We start from the raw sequence: 22968 nt of genomic DNA on the forward strand, positions 1-22968 counted from the left end.
ATATTTTCGAGTACTTAGTTGTGCAGAATTTAACTTGTCTCTAGTCTGTAAATAAGCAGATACATCAGAGCAGGAATATGCAGTTGTTAATGAAGTGAATTGGTGGCATATATTGACTGTGGAGGGGTTTGTGTGTATTATTCTGTATGTTGATCCTTCCTTAACTGAAGTAATTTCTTGTTAGGATTTGAAACCCAGCAACATAGTAGTAAAATCAGATTGTACGCTCAAAATCCTTGATTTTGGACTGGCAAGAACAGCATGTACTAACTTTATGATGACTCCATATGTAGTAACACGGTATTACAGAGCGCCAGAGGTTATCCTTGGAATGGGATATAAAGAGAATGGTAAGTTGCTGGAGTAACACTTTAAATCTTTTGTCAAAAGCGTACCTGTCTCAGAACATAACAGCTTTAAAAGGGGGAGGGAAGGCTGGTTTCCCCCTGCCATGTCTGTTGTTAAAGTATGTTAATCATGGTATTGGAAATGACAAAAATTACGCTGTAATAATTTTGGAGAATATAATAGTTTTCTGCTCTGTGTGCCTATCTCCATTTAACATATACTGTTCCCTCTCCCCTGCTATTGTTATATCTTTTCATATGTTGTCCTGTAGTCTTGTTGCCATTTTTTTATTCTACAAAAAACTGTTGAGACGCTTATGCTGGATGATATTAAAAAAAAACCAAACAACAAACCAACCATCAATATATAAACAATAAACCCTTTTATCAATGTGATTTTATTCTGAAGCATCTTCTTTTGACAGTCTGTCCCCTTTTGCATCTCTGATTATTAAAATATGTTTCAGATCCCTATCATAAACCATGGCTTATACTCTCTTACAATCTGCATAGCACTCAAAGAGGCTGGGTGTTATATTATATTGAATGTTGAGCCAACAAAATTGCTGGCAAGGAAATTGTCCTTGACTTGCGTTATTGGGGGTTTTACCTGCTGATTTTTACTAGCTGTGGAGTAATACGCTGCCTCCTCCGGACTCCTACGCTAGTACATCTTTTTGCTTTATCACCGGGGGTTGGGGATACCATGCTTTCTGTATACATGTAACTTTGGCTGTGTAAAACAAGGGACTTGCAGGACCTTGCTAGGCCAGTGGTAATGAAAAAAAACTTTCATTAATGTGCAAGTCAGCTTGTCATACAGCAAGTGTCAATGTGGATCAGAGCTTTAGTAGAGGCTGTTCTGGATGGGACAAAAAAGAAATTATCTGCAGGACTGTAGGAATACAGCGTGAGCTTACAAATAAATAATTGTGGTATTTAAAAAAAACCTCTTTAATCTTTTGTCCTTGTTGCACCTAACATATGATAGTGGATATCTGGTCTGTTGGGTGCATTATGGCAGAAATGGTCCTCCATAAAGTCCTGTTCCCAGGAAGAGATTGTATCCTTCTTCACGGTTGTTTCAGAAATGTAAATACTGATTATATTTTACAAAATGCTAATAACAAAATTTAGCAACAGTCAGTTGGTGTTGATATGATTGAAAATTCACGTTAGCAGTTTGGTTTTCCACATTGTTGTGTTTTATTGTAGATGCTAGATGTTTTTGTTTGTTTTCCTCACTTTTGTTCATGATACTTCATAATTTTACCATTTCATTTTTACTTTCAGTTGATATCTGGTCAGTTGGGTGCATCATGGGAGAATTGGTGAAAGGTTGTGTGATATTCCAAGGCACTGATCGTATCCTTCCCTAGTCATCCTTGAATCCTATTCTACTTCCAACAGAAACACAATTATTTTGATCTGTATAAGTATAAAAGCATAAACAATATTATCAATAATATGTTTTAATAGATCTACTGTATGATTTGAAGTTAGTGTCATTAACCAAATTGTTGAGCTTTAGATTTTATTTTCATAGTAGACTATATTTAATGTAATTTGTACTGGTTGAATCCATAGAATTTATATTAAGAGCTTCAGCTTTTGTGGCTTAAAAAAAGATACTGTTAGGCTTAAAAAATAAATAGTAGTAAGTATATTTTCTTACTCTTGTTCTTTGTAGATAAGTGTTACAAGCAAAAGCCTACAAAGTTACTTTTTACTGTGCATGGATTTTGCTTACTATTTGTTTGAACAGTAGACTCATTTTTTTTATTGTACAATTTTTTGAGTTTCAGTCAGATTTTTTTTCTTACTTACTAGCACTTGCTGGGCAACAGTGTCCTAATTGCAAGCACACTGCATGAGAAATCTTTTTTTATTACTATTATTTAATATAAAAAGAAAAACTTTTTCTTTTTGGAGTTTGTTTCTTTCTATGAAAATTTTATTTTGGGCTTACTTTTTCTGTAAGATTGTTATTCCTCCATTTCTCTCTTCAATATTTTTGACCCAGGTTTGTTTTCATAAAATTCTGCTTTCTTGTATGATAGTAATTGTAAGAAATTTTACTGTATTAAAAACAAACAAAAACCTCATATATATGTTTTCATGCCTTAAGAGATTGGAAATCTCAATAATACATCACTGGATCACAAACAAGTCTTTACACTGTATTAAGTGAACAGAAGTGATCATTTAATAAAGTGAATTTTCTTTGAAGATTTTGATGTGTTTCAAAATATTTTCCTAGAAACAAAACTTAAAACATTTGACTCATTACCAAGTTCCAAATATAAAAATTGGAGGAAAACCAGTTTCATCCTTTATAAATAATATCTTACAAAGTAGTAGTGTTGTAGGACTAGACATTCAAAATTGATCAGTAAATAAATAGAATCCAGATGATGTAATTAAACCATGATTGCCAGTTATGGCTGTAGGTTATAAGCTATAGCTACTAGTGGTCCAAAATTTTGAAGAAAGAATATTTTTGCTCTTCAGCAAGGAAAAGTTGAGTCCACTGCTAAAAATATCAAGTACATGTTCACAGATACCTAGGTATCTTATAGAGGAGGACTTTCAATTTTAATGCTAAATTTCATGACACTAATCTTCAGCAGTTGATCATGCATTATTTAGTAGTACAAATGATTAATTGTTAAAGAAGTCTTTTTGTTTTCCACCTTTCTTCCTTTCTATACTTATTGTTTTGCCTTTTGAAGCCTTCAGACCAACCTAACACAATTCTTCATGTATGTTATATGTCTTTCACCTGCATGTTAGCATGGGCTATTTTGATTTATTCATGAATAAATGAAGGAAATTTTGTCCATACTTGTTGAATATGCAAGTTATCATTTGTGGTTCTCTGGAGATCACTGAAGCTCCACCAGTCTATGTTCCAAGGAGTTTCCTCCCCCAGTATCTTAGTGAAGTGCATAGCTGGACTTACAGGATTTTTTACTTCTTGTAAGACTTTAATTTTGCTTTAATGTGAAATACTGGTAATTGTTCGTGTTGTTGAAACTTTTCTTGAGTGATAACTGCTTCAGTCAGATTGTCACTTTTATTTACTTTCAGCTGCAGGATTGTTTTGACAGTGTGGTTTACGGGTGATGCTGGTGTGCACAGCCATGAAGCTTTCCTTTTGTTTGGACTGTGTTTTGGGTTGGTTTGTTTGTTTTTTAATGTAAATTTTAAAATGTCTTAGTATTTGAGGATTTAAAGCAGGGAACCAAGTTGAGCATGTTGTCTAATGATGTGCCCTTGGCTATCTTCAGGAAAACCTACTCTTAGAGTCAATAGTTTATATTTTCCCGTATGGTCATGGGGATCGCCGGGATGCTTGCAGCCATGGTCTGGGTGGAATGAGATGCTCTGCGTTGCCGGGGCGATGGATACACTGGACCTGCTCCTGACTGGTGCTGCGGAAGCCCGAGTTACTGGCAGTTGCTGTTGCACTGGAAATGAGAAATGTAGAAAAACCAGGCAACGTAGGTACCCAAGATGAAATCATGGAAAGCCTAGCAGCACCAGAGTGTATTTAATGCTGTTTCTGCCCAGGTGGTGAAGGAAGCTAATTGCCTGACTGATGTAAACAGTGTAAGGGGGTATTCATGCTTGGGAAAAATCATGCTTTGTGATTGTAATAAGGACTCTGTTTTCAACTTCTCTTCTTCCAGAGTCCTAAAAAGTAGGAAGTAGGTAGATATACTTGGCGTGGGCTAAACTTCTGGTTACTTTTGACCCCGAGGTCACTAGAGCAGGAAGGGTAGTTTTGTCTGCAGGTTGCAAGGTTATTCGCATAGCATGCTCTGTGTGCTTTACATTGAAATTAAGGGTTTTTTCCAATTTGGGTTTTTGATAAGAGGCTTAGCTTATTTCAAGTCCAACCCTATATTGGGGAATTTTTTTTTTTTAAATTTTTCAGTATCTGTAAAGCACTTGGAAGCAATGCAACTGAGACATGTTTTTTTTCCATTTTTTATTACTGAAGTGGGATAGGCCATTAAGTTTTTCTGCCTTCCCCCCCAGTGCTCTGAGGGCGCAATAGACTGGACTCTAATTTGATTAGCTGACTAACCAGACTGCTGTTACTCAAAGAAAAAGCACCTTCTTGAATCTAGATTGGTGGAGATCTCACAGAAATCAGTTTTCCAGCTAGGAACAAAATTTCCTGATGTATGTTAAAATTTTTCTTTGTATGTGCTTTGTTTTAGCATGAGAGTTAACAATACTGACTTTTAATTTTGATTTTAATATAAGTTTTCCATTGGACTGTATTCAATACGTAAATATTTTCAATCTTTGTATCAGAAGTCTAAAGTCTTAGCATGAAGCAGTGACTATACATATATTTCTAGTATTCTTGGCACACTAACTGAAATAAAAGCACCTCACTGTTTTTTAAATACATCTTAATTCGAAGTGCAGCATACTTTTGTTACAAAATCTATCTATGAGAATGGATAGGAAAGTGCTAGATTATGAATTTAGCTATGAATGTTTGCAAGGTCGATGGTTAGACTCTGCTGGAATTGCACATTCTTTTTATCAGGAAAAACTGTAAACTGTAAATCTGAGTAAACTTAAATATCAGAAATACTAATGCAGTGTCTTCTCAGTGTGATAAAAGAGCTTTGTTATCCTGACTGGGGTCATTCAGAGCGGACTCTGGTGTCCCTCTGATAACAAGTGTCACCATGTCTAGGGGAAATGCTTTCCCTTGAAAGAGGGAGAAGGGTCAGTCCAGAAGAAACATGAGGCAGAATTTCAACTTGTGGCTTGTACATACAATTCCTATAAAATATTTAAATTCTGAATTTCAGAACAGAGTAGTCTTTGAGTATTACCACAGTTGATACACAAAAGACCCTGCTAAAAACTTAAAGGAATCTGGATTCATTGTTCAGAACTCCTTTGAACCTTTTCTGAAGTTGAAAATTAGAGAAAACAAACAAACAAACAAAAAAACCAAACCAAAACAAAAAAAACCAACAAAAACCCACCAACCATCCAACCAGCCCCTCCCAAAAAACCCTACAACCCAAAGCCTAATTTCTTTAGGAGACAGGCACAAAATTCCTTACTCTGAATGGGATGTATTTGTGCTTTAGTTTTTTTCATGTATTTTTCCCTACCTTCAAGTATCTTAAATGTTTATGGTATTATGTTGTATTTCAGAGGATTCAACAGCAGCCTTTCTTTTCTGTCCTTATAGGTTTTTTGCTATGGATACAATTGCCAAATAAAGCTTCCTTTGGGCTCTGAAATAGTATTGCTTTCAATACTAGCCAATAGATAATAATTAGTAAAAGATACTTAAGCATAATGCATTGTGCAGCACTTCTAGCCTGTCCTTAAGATTACAAAATCTGAATCTTATTTTTAATGTCAATCTAGCTTTTTGCATGGCAGCTCAGAATACTGTTGATGCTAGAATAAAGTTCGTATTTGTGTCCTTTGTTCAAGTTTTCATTAACTTTTCAGATTTCTGTAAGTGATATTTTTGTATAGTGCAGACTTCAAATTCTTCAGCTGATTTTCCTAAAGATATGGTGCAGATATTGATCAATGGAATAAAGTTATTGAACAATTAGGAACACCATCAGCAGACTTCATGAAGAAACTACAGCCTACAGTGAGGAATTATGTAGAAAACAGGCCAAAATATCCTGGTATTAAATTTGAGGAGCTCTTCCCAGACTGGATATTTCCATCAGAATCTGATCGTGACAAGTTAAAAAGTAAGGGGATTTTTTTTTAAGATGTTAATTTAAAATGTCTGCAATGCATTTAATTAAAAAAACCCCTAATATAAAATGTTTATTGCAATAGGTGTCAACATTAGAGTCTGCATACCTTCTGTTTCTTTCATTTGACATGTCCTGAAATCTTAGTAGTAGTCATTAAACACAGAACTACTTCCCTGTCCACAGTATTCTATTTAATTCTCTTAATTCTAATCCATTGAATAATGTCTTTTGTTTAAATGTTCTCTGAAAGTAATACTTGTTATGGAGGTTATTTGTCATTATCTTTTTCTAGTTGATGTGGGCATATAATTCATTTTGGCTATATTTTGACTTAAGATAATTACTCATATAAGGTGGTGGTTTTTTTCATTTTTATATTCTCTAGATGGTCAAAATTTTTTTTACATAAAACAACTTGTTATAGCCTATTTATTTTTAGTGATCTTTCAGACAAAAAAGAAATGTCAGTGAAATGCCACTGCAACAATGGGTAGCCAGTTATCGTGCAGTAACACCTTTAAAAGAAAAACTAATTTGATGTTGCAGAAATTAGATCATTACTGTACCAAGATGTATTTTTAAAAGCTTATTAAAAATGTTTAGTATGTTTTATGTTCAGTAGTTAGTGCCAAATAAACTGTGACCCATGTAAACAGCAGAACTACTCAAAACTGAGGTTGGTTAGTGTCAGCTGCAGGGTTTATTTTGGATAATAACAAACCATTTACATTAAAGGGGTGGGACCTCATTAAAAAAAAAAAGTAGCTGTATAGGAAAGCTTGGATTTGTGGGCCTGTTTTCGCAGTGAAGTCTGTTACAGTGTATGTCCTATGTTCCCAGTAGTCGTTTTCTGTGTCAGGCATTAAACTCTACAGGTCTTTTACATGTATGTTCTTTTCATTTTTACTTTCTAGCCAGCCAAGCTAGAGATTTATTATCAAAAATGCTTGTAGTAGATCCAGACAAGAGAATTTCTGTAGATGAAGCCTTACGTCATCCTTATATTACTGTCTGGTATGATCCAGCTGAAGCAGAAGCTGTAAGTTTGCATTTAAAATAAATCTTAAGACATCAGTTTAATAACTTTAAAGAATACTTTTAGTGAAGAGCATGCTTTGAACTCATTCTTCAGGTAGCAAAAGTCACACATAAAGCCTTCCGATCAACTTTAGGGGCAGAACCACCTGAAGAGCAGCTGCTGGAGTGGAGCTGATGCAATTTTGAAAGTGGTTGTTGATGGTTGCTTTTACTTTACAGGAAGAGTTGCCTATGTGGTGGTAAATGAGGGCTTTTTGAAAAGGGGACTTTCTCTAAGGCCCCATAAAGCCTTACAATGAGTTTAATTTTAGTTGATGCTTTTAAACAGCCTTTCAGTGGGAGGCAGGACTTAAAAGCAAATTCTGGAGTTGTAAAATGAATATGTCTTTGAGGTATAGGGAATACACTGGCAAAGATGAAGGTAACAAAATGCTAAAAAAGTTGTCATTTTTAGGTTTTCTTGGTTATGATTGATTGTGCTAACTTGATGTAGTAGATATACTATAGACTTTCTTTTCTTTGTAGCCTCCACCTCAAATCTATGATGCACAACTGGAAGAAAGAGAACATGCAATTGAAGAATGGAAAGGTAAAAAGTGAGCATGACAAATGACATTTATTGTAATAACTTGTATTATTAATGTGTGGCTTGCAGTACATGTGTGCTGGATTGTGTAACTGACTGGAACCCACTATTCCAGTCATGCAGTACTGCCTGTGGCAATCGGAAAAGAAATCAATAATGGAAAAATGTTCTATTTGGAATGAATATCTATATATACACACATGTATGTACATATACATACATGTAACATTCTGAAGTTTATTCAACAAAATGCTGCAGTTTTCATTTTTTTTCCTAAGTATTTTGTTGTTGTTAAGTGTTTGTAATCTCTGAGTTTTTGCATGATAGAAAATTCTCTAAAAGAGAAACACGTGCCTCTTCACAGTGTGCATTATTTAAGCCATATCTCTTGACAATATTTACAATTAATTTGTTCTAGAGTTCTTAAATAGCGGAAAAGTTTTTTGGTGGTCTTTTTTTCTGTCATGATTGCTTATTTATTGACCAAATAGGTTAAACTGTTGACTTAAAGAATAAACAGAATTGTGGTATGGAAATCAATTACACCTTATAGTTCTAGTCAAAAACATTAAGTGGTGAGGCAGTTCAGATTTTACACATCTACTATCAGAGGACCAAGGTTGATAGACATCTTTTGCTTAGTACTTTGGAAGTCACTTGTTTTGTAAAATAGCTTTATAAATTTCAGGTATCGATTCTGTTTTATATATTATTTTCTTTAGGGCATGCCTGCACAGGTACACTTCAAATTATTTTGGATTAATGCAAGGTGGAAAATTAAAATGGATCAGTTAAATCTAATTGAATCCATTTGTAAATGTTGTTGCTCAGAATTAGACATCTTAATCTGTTTAAATATTGTTACTCTTAATTACATTAAGACTAAACTACTTTGAGTTAACTTGAAAGTATAACTTAAAGTGTACCTGATGCTCTGCAGCAGTAATAATCCTTTTGCTCTAGAAGGGGCCGAGGTAAGCCATCTTGCATGAACCATACTACAGACATATCAAACAGAATAATAGATGCTCCTTTAAAGTTACAGCTTTAATTTTTTTTTGTAGTTGTTCATGAGCCTCTATCCTAAATTGTCCTTGATTAATAAATGAGGGCTTTCATGCAATATATTAATTGTTTAACCTGCTTCAGAATTTCCAGACTTTCATCAATGTATCTATGGAGATCACTCTTTAAAGACATTTGTGTATGGTTTTGTTATCAAAGTAAAATTTCCAAAGGGGTTATCCATATGGTTTTTAAAAACCAAATATTTTTTTTTCTTTTTACAGTTAATATTAGTGCATAGTAGGTATACATAAATTTGGGGGGTGAGATGGCTGTTATTTTTGAATGGACAGCTATTCTATTTATAAAATATGTTGATTTTGGTACATGCTTGGTGTTTTTCTGCAATGCATAAAGAAAATTCATAGAATTCTCTAATCATTGCTGTAGGCCTTTTTTTTTTTTTTAAAAAAAAGGAAAATAAATACCTATACTGTTGTAGTTCTAGACTGACCCTTAGCCATGTCATTGTACCTTTACACATATGTATATTGTATACAAATCCTCTGTGATCTTACAATGTTTTTTCTGTCTCATCTTTCATTCCTCCCACCCTTCTCTCATAAGAATTAATATACAAAGAAGTAATGGATTGGGAAGAAAGGAGCAAGAATGGTGTGGTAAAAGATCAGCCCTCAGGTTAGTCATTGTTTCAGTAGTTCTGTAACTATGCTACATAGTGCTGATCTGTTGCACTGGTAAATGAAGAAATCCTGCTTAATAATCCAGGTAGGCAAAAGTTCTTTTGTTCAAGGCTCTTGATTCTGATCTGCCTTTGGAGATCAATGTGCAGTAGTTTTTCACTGTTATGAAGTAAGCTGTAGAAAAACTTAAGAAGTCTTGTGTGTCCAACACCCTGAGCTGCCTTCTCCCCAAAGGGCTCAGTCATCAAATGAAATAATTGATACCATGGTACATCACCTGCTGCATAGATACCTTTTATGCTGAATGCTTACTCTGTGGCTTTACATGAATGAGTCCCTTTCATGCAGGGTTAAACATCATTAGGGCTTATTTAAAGCAGTTAATAGTGCAAAGTATTTATGCCCATGATTGAATCCTTGATGTTTGCCGCTGTTCTCTTGGTTCAGTCCTTGGAATATTGTACTGTCTTTTATTAACTGTATCTATTAGATTTCTTGATACTCAGGTCACTATTCACACCGTACATTGCGTGTCCCCCCTGTCCTCCCCCCCACCCAAGAGGGATTAAAATAAAAATCTCCTCTCTTAATGTTCACATTAGGTTTTGAGTGCTAGGGAACTTAGTGCTTGCTTTTCTACTATTTTATTAATTTCTTTATTTTCTAAGGATTTCTGTGGGGCAAGTGGTGCTCAGAGCCTGTAAGTGTGGTTATTTGTACCTGCAATATTGTCTTGCCTCAGATTTTATTATGTTTGGTTTACTTAGCACAGATGCAGCAGTGAATAGCAACACGAGTCCTTCCCAGTCATCATCTATCAATGACATTTCATCCATGTCAACAGAGCAAACATTGGCCTCAGATACAGACAGCAGCCTCGATGCCTTGACAGGACCCCTTGAAGGATGTCGATGATCAGTCAGGATTGCAGACTTGATTTTGGAAAAGAACTCTTGCTTCCATTGGGCCTGAATTGCTTGTAAGTTAATGGAACCAAGTAGAAAAACTCCATGTTCTGCATGTTGTGCTAAAGTAATGCCTGTTTTTTTACTCAGTTGTTATGAAATTGCCTGCTTAATGTTGTAGAATGAAAGCAAATCAATGTCTAAAGAAAAAAACCTTAGACACTATTATAGGCTTTTGTTTGTTTCAGCCTATTTCAGGTGAGCAGTTATAATAGACTTCTAGCCAATAACTCCTTAAGTGGGTTCATGAATCTTCAGTTCCAACTGGCAGGCTTCTGTGACACAATGGTTGTTTACATTTTAGTACAGTATTGCTCGTTAGTAGATTTTTTGAATGTATAGTCTCTATGAAGTTTGTTTTAGTGTGTGACTGTGGCAGTTTGCTTTATTTAATGACTGGAGTGTTGTATGTAAGTGTGAACTCACACATTGAACGCTCTCAGTACTATGTTTAAAGGGCAGTTATTCTTCCACATAGCACTTTTTTTTTATTGAGCCCTTTCTGTCTTCACTTTCCAACAATTCTGTATCTTCTTGTAGAAGAGATAAACGTGAAGTTTAAAGAATACAGCCATTACTTTGTATTTCACCTATGAGTATGTGTCTCTAACTTTTTCTTTTTTTTTAAATGTGGATGGAAGATACAGTGGCTTAATTAAATCTTAAGGAAGGATGAGTGACTTACCTGTGAAGCAATGCCTGTTTAGAAGGGGAGAGAGTGCTAAAATGTTCTGTATTTTCTAGCTTGTGATACTGGTCCTTTAACAAAAACAAACAGAAAAGGAAATTATATCTGTGATGCTCTTCATTCACTGCAAACTCTGATGAAAGGACAGATGAATTGGAGAGTCTTGCAGCCTCAAAAAGAGCTGCATAAAGGTTTTCCTTTTTTTTTTTATGGGTCCATTTTTTCTAGCGAGTAATTAAATAAAAATACAGTAGTTTTGAATCACTTGTAAATTAAGTATTTAGTTAACAGAGCTTAGCTCTATTCTCACCTTAGGAAAACCCATCCATTTGTATTGGGGGAGGAAAACATATTTAATACATATTTTCTAAATACGGTGTCAGAGAAGAGGAGGTTATTTGCTGTTTCAATACAGGCTTATCAATACAGTTTTCAGAATCGGGTAATACAAACATTGCTCGATATGTTGAATGGAAAATGCATTTGCAGTAGAGTAGGGCTTAAATTGCTTTATACTACATGCTTGTGAATTTGTGCACATTCACTTTGGAGTGCACAGGTGTGAAGTTTTGCTAAAGGATCTTGTGTGTGCATGCGTGTGAGATTATATAAGAGTAATAGAGATGTACAAGATGAGGTAAAACACCACTTTCTTAAAGGCACTATATTTAGCTGTTGATCCAGATACTCTTGACTTGAATATATAAATAGAACTTATAAAATATACTGGCCCAGCCAGCCACTGCATTACTGACATATTTCTCTTGTAAAAGAAAATTGTCTGTTGTTTATGACCTTACGATTTGAAAAGCACCAATTTCTCTTTGTGCAAACATTGTTCTTGTATGAAAATGATACCCCTTCTTAATAGTTTAATTTGCTGTAGCAAAAAATATTAAGTTTTTACTGTCCCAGAAGGTTAAAAAAAATTAAAAATTAACAAAGTAGTTAATATGATTTTAACTTCAGAATTGTCATCTGGAATCTTGGATTTTTAAAATTCTGTTAAATTGAATTGCAGGATATTGGGGCTTGGGTTATTTCTTGTTGTTTGGTTTTAAACCTACAGATACCTTAGTTTATCCTTGGATACTGATGTTTTATATGTGAAATACTTTTAGTGCATTTTTGTCACTGGAAAAAACATTTTAAAATACCTGTTAACCATATAGCAGAACAGTACAGGTTGCTGTTCTTCTGCATTTTTTGAATCCTTATTATTTGTGTAAGTTAAAATTACTGAAGACACCTATTCAAAATGAACATTAGTGATTCACTATGGAAGTAATATACTGGAATTAATTTTTCATTATTTTTATCTTTTTCAATGGAAGTTGCACTGTGCTATGTTCATTTTAACAGTTACTGCTTTAGAAGACAACGCAACAAAGATAGGGTTTGGGTTTTTTTTCCATGTCTTTTGGGTATTTGCAGAGTTGAATTTTTTCTTTTGGTCTTGGGCTGCTCAGAGCAACATGGAGTTGGACCAGATGACCTCCAGGTCTCTTCCAACCTAAATTATTCTGTGATTCAAATTGTCTTTAATGTTTTTTAGCACAACTGCCCTATCTCCATGATTTGAACTAGTATCTGACCTTTTCCTAGTACATACTGTTAGCTTGAATATGTACTCTTGGAACAAAAAACCCCCTGAAATTAACTGTGTTTATTTGTAAATCTTGTAGGAAAAGCTGTCTCATACCTTATTTTTTTTTTTAATGTTGTCTTGCTATGGCATACATTGAAGCTTCAAAATTTTACAGAAATGTTACTGCCTTTGGAGCATGCTTGAAATGCCTGTGAATATTGTGGATTTTGATTCCAGTATAATTCAAAACCAAATTGCTAATAACCTGAATGAATATTGATCTCAAGAAGGCACATAGGCAGATTATATTCAGAAAAACACGTGCGGAATAGATGCATGCTAAAGTTCCCATGCTATTTCAGTGTGCACATACAGACTATAAATGCACTGCATGCAGATGATATACATATAGTTGTATTCCTGACTGCAGATTAAGTTCAGTGCCATGTTTGTGAAATGGTCGTCAATGCTGTGAGAACCTCATCACTGATGGAAAACAAAATGCACGTGTAACTTGATAGGGGTTTAAAAGTTTAGAGAGTTTTGTGTGCAATATAATCACTTTTATTCCTAATACTAAAATCATGTATGTAAAGCGATGCAATTGACCATTTTTTTGCACTTTGGCATTTATAAATATTTATATGTATTTAAAGATTAAGAATATGCGAGAGTGTGTATACATATATATATTGAGAAACCTGCTCAGTTTTGTAAACATGAATGTTACTTTTCTTTGAGAGACTTTGTATAGTGTTAACACTACTGCAGTATACATAAACAATTTATGAAATATGACTAAAAATAAGTGGTGGTCAACGTAGATACAATCTGTAATCTTAACTGCTCACCTGAAAAAAAAGAGGGATCTATGGCTATCAATCAGATTATTTACCAGAAACATTATGTTAAATATATGAACACTGAGTAGCTGAATGGCATTGCAGAAATGGAGTATGTTTCAAACAGTTCATTTCATCTGTGCTCATATAATTTTTCCTCAAAAAAAAAAACCAACAAAAAAACAACCACCCTTAGAAAGAGAAGCTTGGTGTTTTTTTGAAATTCTGGATAAGCAGCCTGTAAGTGTGCTTTGGGGAAATACTGTGATATGACAAGTCTAGGTTTTTTATTGAAAAAGACAAGAAATGAATGTCAAAATTAAGGCTTTGTCTGCATGGATCATACAAAATAAACTAGTCTAATGACTGGAAACTAGTGTTTGCAAACAGCCTTTGAAGTTTTGTAATGTTTTGGGTAAGGGTTTGCATTTCTTTGCCACAATAATGAAAATTAAACTCAACCTTAACTAGAAATTAACTAGTTGGTTGGTAAGTTTCAAAAACTGTTAGGAACCAGAGGGCTCTTGATGTTTTCTTTGTCTATTTTAAGTCCTAACAGAGCATATGTGTTTATTCAAAATTAATTAAAAAAAAAAAAGTGATTCCATATGTTTAATTTTTTTTTCCAAAAGGAAGGATCTTAAATACTAAATTGGTTTCCTTTTTAGATCTGACTGTATTTGGCTTATAATTTTAATTTTATGAATGAAGTAGGATCTAGACATTCAAAATACAGCTTACATACCGTGTCTCCAAGAACTGAGTGAATGACCCTTCTTTTGGCAGAAGTGCAGTCCTCTGGTTTGGTGTGTGCTGGAAGTTCAGATGTTAAAGTGCAGACAAATCTTTACTGAACATAATGCCGTTTTGGAGTACGGGTTCAGTCTTGCAGCAATACAGTTTGTGTGGAGTGTTTCATTTGAATTGTGACACTTGAAATGGAAGTACTTTAAGTGTGGTGGGGGGTAAATGCTGAACAGCCTTTGTCTGTATATTCTACTTATGTCATATGGATTCTATCAGGGCTTGATGCTAAACTTAGTGATACCATATACTGGGAACCAAATTCTTTCCTGGGTTGTGTATTGTGTAATTCCTGCTCAAAACTGGTTTTGATCCAGGGACACCTGCACCCAGATGCAGAATTTGGACTTGAGTTCCTATAGATGAATCTAGCGATTTCTTTGCTTTTCCAGAGTGTCTTTGATTATTTTTTTTAACATGTTGAAATATGACAGAAAAAGTGTATTCTGGCTCATTATTTTACATGTATTTTAGATTGTCTATTACAGGAGTGGTAGTGATGTTCTAAAAGCTTATTACACAACTTATCAAATCAGTTTTATTTTTTGCCCGCTCTGCATGCTAAAAAAGTCTGGAGCTAAACTAATGTTTTAAGTAAACCATCTTTTCTCATATTAGTGTTGGAGGAAAGTGGAGAGATAACCATCGTTTCTGTTTGTGTTCTATAAAATGACTATTTTTGTAGCTAAAATTTTAGTTGTTGGATTTCAATCCCACAGTGTTGCTTTGTGGATATAAATTTACCCGGGTCCGCTATTTCAAACAGTATGTGTATAACAAGTCCAGTATAAAACTAAACCAATAAAATGCACTCTTCTGCAATTTGTTACTGAAAATATCGCAAATTATTTTGGTCCAAGAATTCAAAACAAAATAGAGAAAATACATTTAACTAAGTTTTTATTCCTTGATGCTGCTTCTTATTTTTTGAAAAGGTGCTTGCAGTTTTGCACAAAAGAAATCAACTTTATTAATTGCTGGGTTTGAAGCACTTTAGGATTCTTCTAAATACAACCAGTATATGGTGTAAAAAGGAATGACATAAAATGTTTAATATGTTTAAATTTTGGTTGCAATCTTTGTTATTCTGATAGATTTGATCAGCCTGTTCCTTTAAATACAAACCTGTTTTCAGAGATTTTAAATTAGAATTTTTTTTTAATGGGCTGAAATTTAACACTTAGAAAGAGATCATTTGAGAAACATCTTGTACTCAAATGCCTGTAGGGTGACTTGAATAGCAATGTGACTACCTAGCCATCTATTATATAAAGATCCAGCGATGTTTGTTCCTATAGCAAGGTCAGCTAGCTATGAGCACTAGGATTCTTTTTCTTAAACAAAAAACTTTTTTTTAAGTTTTGGCTATGCATCATAAGGTAGTTGTATATGCTGTGGCAAGGCCAGAACATCTGCTTATTGGGAGTCCTCTGCAATAGATGCTCTATGAATACCACAGGAAGACAGTGTCCCTGCTCTAAAATATTAGTCTGAAACCCTGATACTTTCTAGGGTGTACTTAAGCAAGTACACATGTATTTGTTTCCCAGGCTAGGTCTGTAGTTCAGCACACCATAGTTTCTTAGGATAACAAAAGCAGAGGAGAAAGTAATAGGGTAAGAACAACATTTTATGTTCACTACCTGCAACAGTAGTCATTTTTGTTACTGATAACAAAGCTAATTTAATACCCGTGAGCATATGCTATTGTATTGTCTTCTAATGGGGAAAAACTTTTTTGAGAAACCAAGTGTGTCACTAGCTTTTCTATGAATTCAGATGCTTAAATTGGTGCTAATTTTTTAAAAGAAAATGTAACAGATGGTTAGCAGTGTATTTGTCTGTTTTTGATACCTATATTTTCTTAAATGGTGGCAAGCCAAACTTTATAAAATTACTAATGTGCATTTTCAGCTTCATCAGATTCCCAGATTTTCCTGAAGTTAAAATGTTTAAACTTTCATGGTAGTTACAGCTTCTTTGGAGCTATTGCTTTCAGGTGTCTTATACACTAATAAAATGAACACAGTTAGGAAAGATAGCAATACATAACTATCCTTTTCTTTAAATTACATGACATGTTGGGTTCCCCAGGTGGTTTTAGCAGTTTAGTGTAATCAAGATACCTAATTAAGAGAAACCACAGATAACCTGTGTGCAGTTAACTCAGTACAGTGAAGCCTTACCAGGTCATTAAGGTAATTTATAAAGATTATACCAATTTTCTTCTATTTTAAAGAGGGAATAACAAATAGAAATAACTGTTTTCGTACAAATTCAAATGTTAATTCCAGAGAATATATTCTATAGTGTACTCCAGAACACATGCTATTAAGGAGTATAATAGGCTCCTTGAGTGATTTGTTATGAAATCCAGTTTTATCTAATGACTCAAAATAAACCCCCTCCAAAAATTAGTTCTTTGAGAGTTTCTTTTGAAATGCCTTTAGGTTTTAACTCCCTTCAGAATGCTTTGTATGTCTTGTTTTGGCCCTCTTTCCCACCTTCTGTTTACCAAATGTCACAAAAAGTAGCATCAAGCCCTATCACTTGTTACAGTGTTCTGATTTTATGGCCTTAATATTAGTTATAGTATGGTATATAATTTCAGAAGGAAGATGTGCTTTGAAGTCTAATTACACATATATGTGGCCTCTTCTGCCTATGAAATTAGGCTTTGATTGTCATATCTCATTTTTGATGCTTGTGCAATAGGAACATGTTCCTTTCAGTGCAGTGGCTATTTTGTCTGATGCTGGACTTTGTTTTCAGGATGACTAGAAAGTTTTCTGGGTTTTTTTGTTTTGTTTTGGTTTTGGTTTTTTTTTATGGACAGTAGTCATGCTTCCTTGTTTTTTGGATTGATTTTCTTTAAGGAAACTAGAATTTCATAAGGAAAACTGTTAATAATTATTTCTGAAGTTCTAGTTAAAGCCTTGTTCTGAAGCTTTGGGGGTTTTTTCCTCCAAAAACCTTATCGTAAAACAGTACTAAAGCCACTGTAAAATTACAAATAAATATGTATACTTAAGCGATTTGAGCAGTTTGTCTTATTTACTGTAGCAGTGTTTTCTTTTTCTTGATTCTTCCTGTGTTGAAGTAGAATGTTTTGTGTAACCGAAATGATGTATGCTCTTAGTTATCATAAAACATAAAGTTTCAGTTATCGCTTTAGCTTCCAGTTAACCAAAAAAGTAAGTGTTGGTATGAAAAATGAATGAAGAACAGCTTTAAGAGATTGGTTGGAGCTGCTTTCTCCTGCTCAGCTGGAACATTTGGGCACATTAACAGCACTTGGTTTTACTGCCGAGTGTATTTTGGTTTTTTGTTTTTCTAAAATTGCAGAAGCTTGCCTGGTAGTACTGACAGATCTGTATTTCCATCCATGTGCTTAAACAGTATCATAATCAGATTGTCAGACTTACTTGCAAGTTTCAGATAAGCTACTGGCTATATACGTGTATGTGTATATATATGTACATACATAAAAGGACTTTGGAAGAATTTTCTCTTCACCTTGTACCCAAACAGTGTTGTGTTTCATTTTGTTCTTACTGAACAAGACAGAGGTACAGCTAGCTTGAAAAAATAGTTCCTTTGTACTTATTTTGAGGAAGAGGTAAGTATTCTTGCAAAGAGAGTGATGAGGTTTCCAGGCACTTTGCAAAGCTGTCTGCTCTAACTCTGGGGAAGATGAAATAAAACTTAACTGCTACTTTATCTAGTTACTTTTCATGGAGGTTTTCTAATATTAGATGAAGGATTGACATAGCTGCCTTTCTAGATACATGGCTAGGGCTCTCAGCCACACTTTGGCACTGTAAAAGCTTCACCTATGACAGTCTGAAATAATTTTTACAGCAACATTGCTATTTCTTGTGTGGAGAACTTGAAGTTTTATCCCTTCTCTACAGGGCATTGTAACAGAGTATCTGGATAAAGCAGGGGTGCCCAGCAGATCCCAGAGCTCCCCTGTATTTGATGATAGAATGTTTTTCAGGTTGCCTCTTCAGCTACAGAGGAAGATCAAATTCATTAAATAGAGAACAAAAAACCCCAATGAAGCAGGACGATGATGTGCGTGCAGTACATTCCTTGCCTTACGCCATACCTTTTCTTTATATCTCCTGCAAGTTCTTGAAGTTGGCAGGATAGTTCTAGATAGGTAAGGAGGGAGGGGAACTGATTAAACAAGACCCAAATAATTTTTGAGGAAAGTGGGACTTCAGAAGTTGTTTTTTTCATAGTAATGAGGTCTTAGAAGATGGGGGGGGGGGGGGGGGTGCATTAATTCAAATTAAAAAAACTGCTCAGTTCATGATTACTTGGTGTGAAGGTAAGGTGGCAAAGAAACAAGTTACCATTCAACGATGCGCTTGTGGAGAGCAGGCAATGTATGGCAGGGGTTGGCCAGCGTGCACTTAGGAATAAAAGGGCCTGCAGCATTGCCCTGGGCATGGAATAGGGCAGGTTTGCTTCACTCCATGAGCCTTGTGGGATAAGACTCTGGGTTTTGATTCACTCGTATTTGATCTTAAAAGAAGCTGCTTGCTCGTCTCCAGGGAAGAAGAAAAACATCTGTGCAGTTTCTGCTTACACATCGTAAGCTGTTTTAGTGAGATACTGAGTTATCAAGTAGATGGGGACTCTTACATTTAGTCTGGCTGAAAAGCAAATAATGAAACACATGTTTTTCTCATATAAAGTATAATTTTAAATTCGGTACAGGTTTAAGTATACAGATGCCATTGTTCATGTTAAAATTCTGCAGTGGGTTAAAAGAACAGGTTATTTTCTGGATATTTAATTGTATATGTGTCATTAATGCTGGTATCAAAACAGTTAACACATTTCTCATGTGGAGAGAAGTAGCTCTGATGAGATGTGAGGGAGTCTACCAGTGACTGTCTTAAGAATAATGTGTTCATATTGGAGTCCTGTACGGGGGCTAATTATAATCCAGAGGAGCAGATGGCTTTGGAAGAGACCTCTTCCTTCTCCATGAAGGGATATGCATTCAGTAAGAGGACAGGAACTGCACAACGGCTCTGGATCCCAGGCACAGGGCTATGTGAGAGTGCTGGTGGGAACTATAGGGAGGTACAAGTGTGTTGCCTCATTTTTTTTCTCTGTCTATGTGTTTACCTGAAACAGCTGACTTTGGGATGCAGGTATGAGCTCAGCACTCTAAAGACCATGCAATAATATCTATGTGACTTCTGGGGTGGCTGGTAAAACGCACTCCAGCAAGCATGGCATCCCTTCAGTAAAAACACTTGGCCACTTAAGCATTTAGTGCATCAGTACAAGGCTCAAGGCTAGCCAAAAAACACCAGGGTGCTTCCCCAGCACACTGCATAGGCTGGCTTGGGAGTTGGTAGTGCAATGTGTCTGAAAGATTTTTCCAGTGGTAAGAGAAAGCATCCCTGGCATAGCAGGGTGGTGCAGAGCTCCTGGAGTTCAGGGATCCCAAAGTGTTTGTAGCAACCGCTCACTTTTGTAATTGACAGCTTAGTTTTTACTGTTGGGTTTCGTATTTCACCTCTGAAATGGGAGTATGTGCTGAAATCAGGATGTGGCCTTTCTCTCTCCTACAGTTTAGCTCAATTTGAAACTGAACAAGCTGTTTATTTCCATCTGTTAATTTCCCCAAAGGTTTCAAAAAACTCTTCCATTTCTTTTTGGAGCATTTCATTTCTTCTCTCTGCATCTTCCTTTGCTCTCTCTGCATTTCGCATTTTCATCTCCACGAGATTGTACCGCTTACGCTGCTGTCCCAGTTTTGAATGCATACCCTTAATCTCTGACTGCAGCTCTCTGTTCCGCTGCTCCAGGCTGTTGGAAAGACAGGCATCGTAAATTACAGGATTATTTTTTTTCCCATTTCTTAATGACGCTATAGGCTTTTTAAAAGCTTTTAACATTACGTTCCCATAAATACAAGTATTGTCATCCCCAATACTTTTCCAATTTATGGTGTTACATATTAAAATAAAAGCTGCAATTTTTAGTTATCCCAATTTGCAATAAATATAAATAACCATATAGCCAAAGGAGTCAGCTTTGGGGTTGGTTTTTTTTTTTTTTGTAGTGGAATACTACAGTAGTCTTAACAACAAATGGCAATGCAACATATTTTAGGAAACGCTGAGGATTCTGCTTATATTGCAGTTCCCTTGAACTGCAAAAGAAAACATAAGCAGAATACAGCAAAGAGATTTAGAAAAAAAATCTACAAACCTAGGAATAGCTTCTTTTACTAAGAAGAAATTGATGAATACTTCAAGAAATTAAATGGATCTTCTTTTTCTTTACGCAATGTTCAAGGCAAAGTGTAATTCAACATTACCCACTTGCCATCTGTTGCAATGATGCATGTTGAGGTATTTTATGATTTAATCAAGTAGTTAATTTGCACAATATACCTGTAACTTACAACTAATGAACAATATTGTATTTAAAATGTTCATTCCTTTAAACTACACAATAGAAAAGCAGTACTATTTGGAAAGCAGAGCCTGGAAATGTTTTTGCTTTTTTTTCTTAGCTATGGCTAAATCTCTATTAAATTTCTAATCTGAGAAATTGGGAAAATACTTATGAACACTTTCATCCGAGTTGTTAAAATTCATGACTTGCAATTTGTAAAGAATAATGACTTACTGCTGATGCTGCCGAGAAGCCTGCACGTTTTTCCCTAGAGAAAAGCTTAATATTGGATTAAGGCAAAAAAAGAAAAATACACAATAGACCAGAGGCTTTTCAAGAGCTCTGCGCAACCCTGCAAAAAGTCTTAGAGATGCTCTGGAGTTTCTCAAGGACCCACATGAAAATGAATTCGAATAACTCTGAATAATTGCTAACCTAATCCTGTAATGCTGGATCCTGGGTGACATTCAGGAGGCATGTGGAGGCATTGACTGCAGCAGCTTCCATAGACCTTACTCACAGATATGGGTCCTGCAGTAGTTGTATACAGTAGGAAGAGATGTATTCCCTGAAGCCTCATAGTTTTCAAAATCTGTTACCTTGCAATTTTAGATTCGTACTCGGCCTTCTGTCTGGACATCAGCATCTTCAGATTTGCCAGGTGGTGCTGCGGGGAGGTTGGGTTTGCTGGCAAGTCGCCGGAGGAAGCAAAGCTGTCACTGTTGTCCACTGGGACGTGTCCGGTGGTTTCCTGATCCCGCAAAACATGACTTACAGCTGTGTTGGTTTCTTGGGAGTCTTCTGGGTGGGCAAGTCTTGTCAAATATCTTGAAGGAGGATTTTCCTCAAACATCGTTTAGCAGCGGGAGCCTGCTGAGCGTGCCTCGCCAGCACCACCCGTGCCCTCCGGGCGTTGTTGAAGACTCAATGCCTTTTCTGTTTTAGAGGAGACCTTGTTTTCGCGTCTGTCTCGCTCTGCCTTGTCACAGGCTGTGAGAATTTTCTTCCTCCCCACAGCTGTTTGAAGCTTTTCAAATACTTGGAAATAGTCCATTTTATTGGAGCCTGGATCTTATTTCAGGCTCCAGCTTTGCTTTTTGTACGCAGCGGGTTGAGATCTTGAGCTGCTGTGCCTGTCTGTTGCCTGCTCGCCTTTATCGTCATGGTTGGCTTATTCTCATCTCCAGGAACAACTACTGCTTTCCTACCCTTGGTCTGTTTGGTGTAGTTTGTCTGACATCTGTAGGTGGCCCATTTGACAGCTGTGCACCCTTGACTAGTTTCATTCCTGGGCTGGGAAGGTGAATTCTGCAGCACTAGCCTGGTCCTGGGGCTGCACAGTGGGAGCAGGGTGCCTGCTTTGCTTGTGCTCCCTGTCGCAGGCATTAGAAAAGAAACGTGTTATATCTGTTTTGGCTGCACTATATCTAGTCGGTCAGGCGTGAGGAAAATTGCATGCATGTAGAATGGCTGGCTGTGCTGCCTCATTTCTGGTGTATCTGCTGTGTCTGCTTCGGAGAGAGCAAACGGTAGTGGTGCAAGCGAGGGAGGCTGGTTCCTCTGGTCACGATGTTTCAAGGACGAGAAGCCAGAGGTTAAGGAAAAATAGGCCACTTGTCAGTTACATTTCAATTCCTCTTGGAAGAACTATTTGATGTGAGTAAATATGGAGTGTTTATTTTAGCTGCCTGTTCTCACAAGAGAATCGAGCATAGTACAGAAATAACTTGATGATAAAAATGAAGAGCAAAATATGCATGCAGTTTAAATGCATATCTCAAAAATAATGGAGGTGGTTTAAAATCATCTGGAAAGTTGTTTCTTTTCCCTGCCCCCCACCTGTTCAGTCTCTTGGTACAAGAAGTGAAAATGAGCTGGTTTAAGTGAGGTTGGATTTCTTTAAGTGTTTTACTGGTCTCCTATGTGAAAACCACTCCTGGTTTTCACTCTGCACACCTGACAAGGCTGTGATGTGTTCCTTGTCAAGTCGGGGCTGGGAGGTTATTGAGACACTTTCCCACTTTAACCTGCACTCCCTTCAGTAGGCAGAGTCCTTAGAAATGAGCAGGCGAGTAGGTGAATATTTTAGGAATCTAAAGAAGGCCTGGGGTGAGGATTATATAACAAAAAGCACATGAGACTTTAGCCTTCTGAGGGTGAGATGCTGCACTGGAGGAAGGTGGGGAGAAATCCACTAATGTGATTTC

General features: G+C 35.9%; 2 protein-coding genes across 5 annotated transcripts in view; one reads left to right on the forward strand and one right to left on the reverse strand.

Moving 5' to 3' along the window:
* The window catches only part of MAPK9 (mitogen-activated protein kinase 9), a 31064-nt gene extending 13701 nt beyond the window's left edge, over positions 1-17363 (forward strand). For 3 of the 4 annotated variants that reach the window (XM_069772572.1, XM_069772574.1, XM_069772576.1), the window contains 7 exons: positions 185-350; positions 1641-1712; positions 5921-6103; positions 7027-7151; positions 7676-7739; positions 9369-9440; positions 10218-17363. In XM_069772572.1, coding sequence (XP_069628673.1) covers positions 185-350; positions 1641-1712; positions 5921-6103; positions 7027-7151; positions 7676-7739; positions 9369-9440; positions 10218-10360 — 825 coding nt within the window. In that variant the 3' untranslated portion in view covers positions 10361-17363. Of the gene's footprint in view, positions 1-184; positions 351-1640; positions 1713-5920; positions 6104-7026; positions 7152-7675; positions 7740-9368; positions 9441-10212 lie in introns of all 4 variants that reach the window. The other variant, XM_069772573.1, reaches the window with a different exon arrangement.
* Positions 17364-19020: 1657 nt separating this feature from the next.
* Positions 19021-22072, reverse strand: LOC138682318 (rho GTPase-activating protein 24-like). The gene is made up of 2 exons (XM_069772485.1): positions 21361-22072; positions 19021-20167 (listed from the first exon to the last, which is right to left on the reverse strand). Exons 1-2 carry the CDS (start codon positions 21612-21614, stop codon positions 19960-19962), a joined length of 462 nt encoding a protein of 153 aa, XP_069628586.1. The 5' UTR covers positions 21615-22072; the 3' UTR covers positions 19021-19959.
* Positions 22073-22968: the final 896 nt, after the last annotated feature.

Source organism: Haliaeetus albicilla, chromosome 27 (genome assembly GCF_947461875.1).
Source record: "Haliaeetus albicilla chromosome 27, bHalAlb1.1, whole genome shotgun sequence".
Taxonomy (NCBI): domain Eukaryota; kingdom Metazoa; phylum Chordata; class Aves; order Accipitriformes; family Accipitridae; genus Haliaeetus; species Haliaeetus albicilla.

Bases quoted from the DNA above. Each gene is read 5' to 3' on its own strand.
- LOC138682318 (XM_069772485.1), bottom strand. From the start codon at position 21,614: ATGTTTGAGGAAAATCCTCCTTCAAGATATTTGACAAGACTTGCCCAC. The intron at 20,168-21,360 runs GTAACAGATTTT...TCTTTCCAACAG, and splicing joins TACGAATCTAAAATTGCAAG to CCTGGAGCAGCGGAACAGAG.